Below are 10,879 nucleotides of genomic sequence, written 5' to 3'. Positions count from 1 at the left end.
CCAGCCACTGGTAGGATTTTTCGATATCAGCCACTTCTAATATTTGACAGTGGTACATAACCATGCAGAGGTTTGTCCTTCCATGAGGGTTCCTGCTCTTCCTTCCCTAGTTCCTCTGGTTTCTGCTGCCTGAGGTGTTCACTAAGCATGTTATCACTCGGGGCCACAAAACACTTGAGCAAATTGTTTTACTTAATATAAAACCCAGTGAAAACACTCATGTCGTCATCTGTCACACAAACAGTCCACATCAGGGAGGCCCATTTTCCATAAATATAGTTTTCTCCAACTGAAATGTTCAGTTTAATCTATACCCAGATGAAGATATCTTATATGCACAGCTTATAAACACCTTCTCATATACAACACGTCTATGCGTAATCATAGAAATGCTTAGATTTATTATTGTGACAGAATGGTAGTGTGAAAATGACTCAAAACATGCATCTTCCAAATCGTTCAAGAACTGTCTTGAGTCTTACTATTGTTTTTACACGCATTTGGCCAGCTGGGGGTAATTAAAACGTTTCAAAACTACCCATTTTCCGAAGCAATTGGTTCAAAGCTTGGCAAAGCGTTTCTGTCATCACTAACCTATTCCCCCTCCAAAGACCCCAAACTGTGTGGAGCCCGTCACGACACTGCATCTCAGTCAGCGAGCCAGTATTTATACTTTAAGATGTGTCCGACTAACAGTATCGTCAATCTGGCTGGTTTTCGTCGCGTTATCGTAACATTTCAGCTGATCTATGAGAGAGGTTAGCATCCTTTAAGATAATTTCGGACACGCTAACGCCAACTAGCTAGATGTTAGCTAAGCTAGTAACCAATCTTAGCTACAGGAAATCACAAAAACTGAACCTCGAGTGCAGTAGTACAGAAAAATATAAAACGTCCATTCATATTATTTTATACAAGACACATTTATGGACAACAGACTATTAAACTGTGCCGAGATAAGTGAAATGTGAAATCAATAACTGGGCTAAAATTAGCCGGCTAACCTCGTCGTAGCAATATCCGAGCTCAGAGGAAGTCCGCCCAACATGAACGATAGGTCGTCAACGCCAGCGGGACGTTTCTCTCCGTATAGCGACGAGGTACCCCCGGGTCTGAAGATCTTGACAATGTCTGTAATAGCAGCAGTATGCGTTATTCAGTAATACTCATGAAGAAAGTGACGGTTTCCTAGCAGAAGCAGAATAGTTTGTCCTTTTGCAGCAAACATACCCCGGAAGTAAACCAAAAGACTTGGTAACCTGAAAACCCACCGAGTTAATCTACAGAATTATCCAACTAGGGTATTGCGTTTCAAAGACAAACTATATACAATTGAATGAAATAAAAGTAATTATAAAAAGCATATAACACAAACAAGGTCGTATGTATACAATTCAAGCTGCATCAATGTAAGAATACTAAAAGTAAATATATTTTATTTCCATAGTTGTCTCAAATCATGATAGTATAGCAGAGGAACTTCTTTCTTAAATGTGCTTGAAGCTGGTTAAGAGTAGATACTCAGTGAATATAGTAGCTTACAGAAATAAAGCCTTCAAAGTTTGTTTCCTGTCTGATACTACTTCTAGGCTATACTGCCAGTGTTGTAGTCGAGAATCCCAGTTTACGTTGGGTGAGAGGTGGGGTACAGAGGAGCATACGTCTTGTGGATGACCAGAATATCATTTGCATGGTGAAAAAAAATTTCTTCAGATCAAAAAGAACATAACTTTGAAGAAAGCTTCTGCAGACCCTCGGTAAGACTGAAAACACAGTTCACAAAAACACAAGAAGAAGTCAGATTTCTGGGGCAAAGCCCTGTGGTCTGATGGAAGAAACATCATCCTCTGTAAAATGATGGAAACAGGAAAGAGAAGGAGAAGCACAAGACCCAGAGTGCCACCTCATCTGTCAAACATGGTGTCGGTGCTGTCATGGCCTGGGCATGTGCGGCTGCCAGTGGAAGCAGCACACTGGCTTTTATTGATTATTCCGCTGCTGAGAGAAGCAACAGGATGAATGCAGAGGTACAGGAGCACACTGTGCTCGGTTTCACCCAGATGCACCAACATGCATTGGTTATCCTAAATAAAAGAGCCAGAGATTTTCAGAATGAAGGGGTGAAATATTCTTGAGTTAAATTTCCAAGTCGGACAAATCAAGTGGGTATTTTCCAAAAATATATAAATTTTTAGTCTATCCACTACAACTCACCAAGTAAACACTATCCAAACAAATGCAAAGAGGGAAAATCAGATCAAAACGGACATAACTTTGGAAGAATACTACTTGATTTGTCTAAAATAATTGAAACTGCTGAGGCCTCGTTAGCTTTGGTTAAATGTTGAAGTGCATCTCCCATCACTTACATTGAACAGGCTTCCATTGAACAGGAAGGGATCTCTTAATGGCCAGTAGAGGTGCTTGCAAGCTTGGGCACCCCTCAGCAAAACACATGAGTACTTGGTTCATTTTTGGAAATGCAGTCCTTGCGTGCGCACACATTAAATTGAGCCCTTCTTCAAATGTTAATGCACTGTTATGCTTTATTGCATGAATTTTGTGGAAAAAAAAATAGGAAGGGGGAAAAAACAAGCAACAATTGCAGCATGTACCAGTTTGGCATCCTTACTGTCAGTAACCTCCACTTCTGGCAGATATCACAAATGTCTTGTAGCCAGCTAAGAATCAAGAAAATATTTGTCAAGGGGTGCCCAAACTTTTGCATCTAACTGTATAAACAGGAGCAAGCAAAACATGTTTGAATGTACATATGGACACTTAAAAATGTGATCCCATCCTTCAACTGTCAACTCAAGATCTCAGAATTTGCCAATAATGTAGTATTTTAATTTTGGTGGATGACAGCATTAGCTGAGGACAGAAAAGGGCTGCTGATCATTATTAATCGACTCTCCTACAATGAACCGGTTACACAACCAAGTGTACCGTTCACATCAGTAGATGACACTAGCAGGCCTGCAGTAAAAACCACCGTTAAGACAAATAGCATACACAGCTGCTACTGAGTCATGTCTGACATTCACCTGTATCAATTGTAGGCTACTGATAATCTTTCACAATTTTGCTATTTACAATAAATTTAATAAAAAAGGATGTGAATAAAAAAACAGCTGAAACTGAATTTGTCAGTTGACAATAATTTGTCACTATTTTGATTATCAAACCTCCAGTCACTTGCTGGCTTTAAGTACTTTAAGTGTAAGGAGCTGTGCTTTTCTTTGATTTCATTAATTGAACATACCTTTACTTTTGGATTGCAGAAAAAAAACATACGAGGAAGTCTTCAACTCTAGGAAATTTTAATCAATGGACAAAATGCATGTAATAGAATTTGCTGTGACGAAACAAAATGTACACCTTTGTGTTCATAAGGGCAGTTTATTGTCTGTATACAATATGAACAGGAGTCTATATTGGAGTCCATATGTGTAAATGGCACACTTCAGTACACTCGTTCATCCTCCTACAGGAGGTTTTAAAGCAGACTCACTAGGACTAAAACCATGGCACACAGTCCCCCATCCATCCCATCAGTCACCCTCTATTATTCCCTTTGTCCATGATTTATAAACTCCAAAACCACCTTTTAAATATACTGCAAAGATTGTACAGAATATAGAAATCCACATGGTAAACTAAAGTACACACTTTTAAAATTTATCCCCAGCCTCAACCAACATACAACTCCGTTCTGGACCAGGATGAGGCTTGAATCTTGTGAGGATATCACAAGGCCAATCCCCCACACCCCCAAAAGTTACTTCAGTTAGATCTAACCACACAGTAACTACTGCAGATAGTTTGTGGCAAGTGAGCAATATAATGCCTTGATGTCTTGTCGGGTTAAACCTTATGACAATCCATCCGGAACTGAAACTATAGTGCTTGCAAAATCCAGCAAGCTCACTCATAGTGAATACAAAAGCAGGTAACATAAGCAGTATACGGTTTTTAATGTTTACATAAGCGTATACATACAATCTATAATATAGCAGAGTAGACTATGCTATGAATCAGTAGTCATAAATATTACATTGTGCATGTTCTATTGCACATGTCAAGTGTTTGTATGACATGATAGGTATGGGTTAGTTACCTAGATGTCATTGGTTTTAATACAAAGATGCAACAACACAGATTTCGTAGGACACAGGCTATACATTTTCACAAATCCACTTTTTTTTTCTTCTTAGGATATTTTCCTAAATAAACCAACTGTATGATACAACAGTGATATTAAAGTGTGATAAATATTCATGCACAAACAGATGATACTACCTAAGATCTAATATGTGGAAAAAATACTACTGCACAAGCCAGCTGCTGAATATGGATTGTTGGGTTTTGACTATACTGGACATGAAATTAACAGAAACAAAATGAGTGAGCAGTAAAAAAAAGGCACATGGATTTCAGAGGAGCTTAACATGAACATACGTATCTGAGAACTGTCTGGAAGTTCTTGCCATTGTTCAACAACAGAATCGATAGTTACAAAACAGACAATCACATGCAACCACAGAATAAGGTCCCACACTCGGTACTAAACAAAATCAAGATCTCCCCACATTTCACATTACAAGACTTTTTCCATTCTATTCAAGATTTTTCCATGTGTTCCAAAATAACTGATTTAGAGTGTTTTGCCTTTTACTCAACAAAGGATAAAGAGGAGTCAAATCTTACTGGTACTAAAAACTATTATACATAATTTGGGTGCATGATATAAACTACAAATGGGAGAGCGGAGACTGGCACACATTGCTTTGAGGGCAAATGCCATACTTGCTACCTGTGACTGAGGAGCAGCTGCTCATTGGATGCATGGAGCTTCAGGGAAACTCTCACCCTCAGCAGTGTGCTGGACTGTGTGCTCCTGCAGAGCTCTGAGGTCAACAAAACGCTCTCCGCACCACACGCACTTAAACTGTGTCTCCCGTGAGTGCACGCTCTGGTGCTTGGCCAGGTGCTCGCGTTGCTTGAAGCTTTTGTCGCAGCTGGCACACTTGAACGGCTTCTCCCCAGTGTGAACTCGGCGATGGCGCTGCAGCTCAGAGGAGTACCTGAAGCGCTTTTCACAGTCGGGGCATTTCAGTGGCTTCTCTCGGGCTGGGTCGCAGCGGTGTTGTACAAACTCGGAGGATGACACAAAGCGCTTGTCACACATGGAGCATTTCAGTGGCTTCTCAGTGCAGTGAGAGTTCTGGTGGCGTTGCAGAGTCGAGTTCTTTTTGTAACCTTTGCCACAAACGTCACACTTGTAGGGCTTCTCCACTTCGCCACCACATTTGTGCCTTAGCAGTTCTCCTGACTGGCTGAAAGACTTCTGACAGGATGCACATTTAAACAAACTTTCCATACCATGAACTTGCTGATGATAAAGCAGGTGGGACGGCTGAAGGAATCCCTTGTCACAGAGATTACATTTGAAAGGTCGATCAGCCGGATTCTTGTGAGTGCGACGGTGGCGTACGAGAGCATACTGCTGTTTGAAGCTCATCTGGCACTCCTCGCACTGGAAAGGTCTCTCCTCCGAGTGGGTGCGTTCATGCTGCCGCAAGTCAGATGGGCGCTTGAAGCTCTTTCCACACGAACCACAGCGGAAGGGTCTCTCCCCTTCTGGCTGGCATTGATGGTGCAGGAGCTCAGATGACTCCTTAAAGTGCATCTCACACAAATTGCACTTGAACAGATGCTCGCCGGAATGAGCGTACATGTGCCGTACAAGGTGGGAGCGGTGCTTAAAACTCTTCTCACATACAGCACATTTATACGGCCGCTCAGAGCTGTGTGTGCGCTGGTGGTGTGCAAGATGTGAAGACTGGCTGAAGCTTTTATCACATGTGTCACATTTGTATGGCTTTTCGCCAGTGTGTACTCGCTCGTGGCGGGTCAGCTCTGACAAATGCCGGAAGGACTTATGGCACACTGAGCACTTATATGGCCTGTCTGGTGCAGAGGCTTCAAACGTAGGAGGAGATGAGGCACTGATTGCTGCACCACCACCAGACGTCTCACCAGTGGAGGGCTGCTGGGGGTTGGCAGCTGACGAGGTTGGGGTGGCGTTTCCAGAACCTGGCCTGTACGTTTTCTCACAGATGGAGCACTTCATTGGGTTGTTTCCATTACCATGTGAGTTGTGATGCTGAGCCAAAGAGGTGAGCAGGGAGAAGCCCATCTTACACACACCGCACACAAAAGGTTTCTGCTCCACCTGCACACACTGATGCTCAAGCAGATCTGTCGCCTGGCTGAAGATCTTCATACATTGCGTGCACTGGAACGATCGGTCTTGGGTCACCATGCACTGGTGCTCATGAGGGTTGGCCAGATGAGATATGTCATGACCACAGGCTCCACACTTGTGCCCTCTTTCGCCCCCTACCTGTAGTGTGGGCTGCTGGGCTTGAACAGAGTGCTGCTGGGTATGCTGGGGCTGCTGCAGGGTGGTATCTGGCTGCAGGACTACTCCGTACACAGTGCAGCCCAGGGGGTTGTCTGTCCCCTGGGGGAGCGTGTGCACAACAGAGGGTGGAGCCACTGCATGTTGTTGCTGCTGCTGCCACGCCTCCGTCATCCTTCCACTTCGCATATAAGGATTCAGTGCTTAGCAGGTGAGGGGTTTTTCAGTGCCAAAACTGAGAGGGTAGATCTGTTTTAGAAACTGCAATCAGCACACTAAGCATTCAGCTAAGTGCTATATCTGTGTTTACACACTCCCTTTGAGATAGGTGAGAAAACCTGGAGGAAAAAAAAACAAAACAAATTACTTTGTATATGTTAAATACATGAAATACTGTTATGAGTAAATACAGTGGAGGGTGTTGAGCTGATGAGCTGCCATCACTTCCAGCATGATCCATTATTAAACAATGTGAGAGACAGAAGCACTAACTTACACGATTTATCTTTACTGGCTACATTTCATAAAGGGAAGGTGCTGTATCCACTGACAAAATAATCTGAGTGGTGGAATTTGAAGTTTTGTTTGTAGTAAGAATAAAACTGAAATAAAGCTGCAGCAATTTATCTATTAATACATAAACTTTAAAAGAATCTGCAACTATTTTGATAATAGGTTAACAGTTTACAGCTGAATATTTTCTGCTTCAATGCGTTCAAAGGTGAGAATTTGTTGCTCTTCGTGCACTTGCATTACTGTAGATTCAATAGCTGGTGATTAAGGCTGGTTGTAGAGCTGAAATGATTGTCCCCTTACTCAGGTAAGCAACTGCTAGGAACTAGTTTGACAATAAATTAATCATTTTCCAAGCAAAACTAAAAGATGCCAAACATTTTCTCATTCCAGCCTCTTAAGTTAGAGGAAGTAATACTTTTCAATACATATATCACTGTAAACAAATTAGTATATGATTTTGGATTGCTGGTTGGACGAAAGAGGTTTGGAGAGGTCACCTTCAGCTCTACTATGAAAGCCGTTTTTAATATTTATAGACTAAACAGTTTATCAAAAATGATTAGCAGATAAATGTTCTAATAATTGTCCAGTAATTCCTAGCGAACATCGAATAGTATTTTATCTTGAAATGCCCATCTCTAATCTAAATTTACAACGTTATCGGTGAAGCAGATATGTTGTCATATGCACCCGCGAAGCCTTACTCTAAGAGGAAATCCGCAAGAACTGTTAAAACACAAGAACTGGGCCCTGTCTATTTCCTGAAACGCAACTCGAATACGAAATGGTTCTATTCTTCAGTCAAACACGGTTTTAGACATTACGGGGTTCAAAATGGCTTGCTGATATACAGGCTGCTCTCTCCAGTTTGTTTTGCTGGACATATGTTATGCTCTCTACAAGATATTAACGTTAAACTGTTTGTGTTCCAGGTTGTAGCTATAAAGCGTTAGCTTGTCAGCTGCAGCAGCCTAGCTAACGGCTAACCGCTTTCGCTAACGTTTCTGAACAACTAGACTTCCTTTGAGATTAGCAACACATCTCACATTCAAAAATATTAATATACGGATATTCCGTAGCATACACAACACATAATAATTAAACAAAGCAAAGACAAAACAGCCTATACAGTACCGTCGCTTCGGCTGAAATGCAGCTTTATCAAAGGCCCAAATAATTGGTGTAACGTTTGATACGAGCCTTCACTGCAAACGGACCCCATGTCAAACTAGGCCTCCCCGGAGCTGCAGGGAGACATTCCACCTCTTGCAGCCGAGCCTCGTACATCTGCAAAATGCACCACTTAAAACATACAATTCGAGATAACTTACTCAAGCTGGTTATTGATGGTTTTCACTGCCGTCTTTAGCCTTAGGCCAACAACCTTTGGTATATTTGGGACACGGAGGACCATCAGCAGAGGGGATGCGGTTGAAGCCGGACGCCATCCTCCTGCAGACGGACGGACACCGGAAACCGCCACGCAACGAGCTGCCGCCGCTGTGCTGCTGCTGCTGCTACAGGCGCTTCATGGTGGAGAGCCACTAAAGGAGCCCGAAACAACCCGAAGCGGATATAAACTGCTGCTAGAGTTTGTCTAAAGAATATATGAACAAACGCAATGGCGAAAACAAGCTTGTTAAGATATTAGCAAATGTCTTCATTACACCAGCAGGGGGGAGTGTTTCACTTATTCACACATTTCTTTTGAATTGTCAAGTCAGTCTATATGGGGAGCAAATTTAAAAACAATAAAGCCAAACTGCTTTACGGAGAGATTAAGAAAATATCTGATTGAGGGTTAAGTCAAATAACACATGGATAATGAAATATAAATATGGACATAGGAAGGGGATTCAAGTAAATGAATAAAGTCAAATAAAATGGGGTGAGGAGTTCATCCGTGTAGCCTAATCTAATCCTAACCAAGCACTGCTTTAAAAACAAATAAAAGAGATGTCAAATCAATTATGTATCTCACTGGTAACCAGTGAAGAGAGGCAGTGGACCAGTACAGAGAGATATGATTAAAGCCAACTGCAAGGTTATATTTAGCAACCAAGAATATTTTAGGTCTGACTTTGTTAACTGATTGAATGTTCATTGCATAAACCATCCGCTCATTGATGAATCAACAAATTATTGCAGCTATAGAGCACTGGTTGGTTTTGAATGCCTGGGGAATTCATTATACTGTTATGTACAGGGGGGATGAACTGGGGGGGGCAACACATTTTGCCCCACACTTCAAGAGGTTAATCCAACCATGGAAATAAAGGGTGACCTCTTGAGGTTTCAGTTGAATTAGGGAACAACAATTGGCATTTTCATTGATGTTTGTTGTAAGGAGGAAGAGTGCTACTTGTATTTGTTTGACAAATCAACAATAAGCACCACATTGCAGTTGTCCAAGTATAAAATTCAATAAATAATAAATAAGATGCTTAAAATTTGCAGAACACTGTGATCCAGGCTAGGACATCTGGTAGGAAGCCTAAAACCAGAAGAGAGAGCCTCTCTGTCTTAGCCATAAATGGATTTAACTGTGAGTTAATGAATATTACTGCATAAATCTACATTTCTGGTTATAGCTGTAGGTTAAAGGAGATTCTTCTTCTTTTTAGGTCAACAGAAGCTAATGTGAACAAAATGATAATAGTTTCATAGCACTGCATTGCAACCAGACCACTCACACTTAGCAAACCTTTCTGGTCTGGTTGATCTGACCAAATTGCTTTAACTTAGCTCATTGAGGGTTGATTTTTATTTTTATTGTAATATAGAAATCAAGAAGTTTATTATCTATGAACAGTACATAGATAACAGACCTGTTAAGGTTGATTAACAACCAAAATATAAAACCACAATATAAAAAGCACTAATAACATTATTACATTATTAATAACTTAAATTTAATTACTTCATCGCAGGAAAACAAAAATCATATAAAATCAGATATTGCTATAACTTAGTTCTGCTAAAAAATAAAAAAAAACTGCCCACAAGGGCCAAGTAGGGTCTGGGCTGTGGCTACTAATGAGGTCTCTGAGGTCATGTTGTCTGTCATGATTCTCAGCACTTCCTGTTTTAAGCTTTTATTTTGGTACATTTCTGCTCTGACCAGAACAGGTTTACCACTCCATTATGACTTATTCTCAGCTTGCCATCTGCAGCCTCGTGCATTAGCTGTGTTTCTCACAGATATGCTCAGTTGCCCTGTTTGCCCTATTTGATTCTTACCTGGCTTCGAGCTGTTTTACTACTGTAACCCTGTCTCTGCTTGTTCCCATATTAGTCACCTGCATGGCACTCATTAAAAAAACTCTAGGCTCTTACCTGAGTTGACACTGTATGATCACTCAGCCTAATACCTCCTTTGTTTGAAAATACCCACTAGCTGCTGCACTGCCCTTTCAGCTGCCATGTGTGTGTGAAAAGGCTTCCTTGTTACTTAGCACCCATCTAGTGTTTACCTGCAAAGAAACACATACCAATCACTCACCTGCAAACTAGTGTTTACTGTTGTACTTGAAGTACCTGTTATCCCACACTACCAGTCAGTTCTGACGGATCTCTTTCATCTGTGTAGTTCTCACCCGTTGTTTCCCATGTTACGTTTTGAGCATTTAAAGCCTTGTTTTCCTCAGTTCAGTCCCTTGTCTTTTGTCTGAATCTGGGTTCCAACACTGAAATCATTACAGCTGTTTATATTTTCTCTGGGACTTTTGGGATTTTCTTAAAACCACAGACATTTTTTAATGATGATTCCAGTATTTTCCCACCAGGACAGAGTAGTTCTCCATAATAGTTTTATTTCATAGCAGTGTGGCCAGGAACTGAAACAGCATTAGACTTATATGTTATAAAAAAAAGAATAATTATGCCTGCAAAAGCTTGAAAAAAAAATGCGGACAGCTGGTCCTGCCAAGAAGAATG

General features: G+C 41.2%; 2 protein-coding genes across 4 annotated transcripts in view; both read right to left on the bottom strand.

The window, feature by feature from the left end:
* Window positions 1-1,251, bottom strand: part of LOC109971572 (casein kinase II subunit alpha'-like) — a 15,737-nt gene extending 14,486 nt beyond the window's left edge. Inside the window, exons 1-2 of one of the 2 annotated variants that reach the window (XM_020619918.1) lie at window positions 1,231-1,251; window positions 1,005-1,131 (exon numbers count right to left, since the gene is read on the bottom strand). The gene's annotated coding sequence lies outside the window, so the exon portion shown is untranslated. The other variant, XM_020619919.1, reaches the window with a different exon arrangement.
* Window positions 1,252-3,327: 2,076 nt separating this feature from the next.
* Window positions 3,328-8,991, bottom strand: LOC109971569 (zinc finger protein 319-like). Of its 2 annotated transcripts, none has more exons than XM_020619912.1 (2): window positions 8,275-8,991; window positions 3,328-6,765 (listed from the first exon to the last, which is right to left on the bottom strand). In XM_020619912.1, the coding sequence occupies exon 2, from the start codon at window positions 6,614-6,616 to the stop codon at window positions 4,838-4,840; it is 1,779 nt and encodes a 592-aa protein (XP_020475568.1). In that variant the 5' UTR covers window positions 6,617-6,765; window positions 8,275-8,991; the 3' UTR covers window positions 3,328-4,837. The 2 variants fall into 2 exon arrangements, with proteins under 2 accessions (XP_020475568.1, XP_020475570.1); XM_020619914.1 differs by lacking the exon at window positions 8,275-8,991 and adding an exon at window positions 8,078-8,252.
* Between the last annotated feature and the right edge of the window lie 1,888 nt (window positions 8,992-10,879).

This window comes from Monopterus albus, unplaced genomic scaffold, assembly GCF_001952655.1.
Source record: "Monopterus albus unplaced genomic scaffold, M_albus_1.0 scaffold228.1, whole genome shotgun sequence".
In the NCBI taxonomy this organism is placed as follows: Eukaryota; Metazoa; Chordata; class Actinopteri; order Synbranchiformes; family Synbranchidae; genus Monopterus; species Monopterus albus.
Note: the sequence above shows the minus strand (reverse complement) of the source record. Positions and strands in the feature narration are given on the sequence as shown.

Bases quoted from the DNA above. Each gene is read 5' to 3' on its own strand.
- LOC109971569 (XM_020619912.1), bottom strand. From the start codon at position 6,616: ATGCGAAGTGGAAGGATGACGGAGGCGTGGCAGCAGCAGCAACAACAT.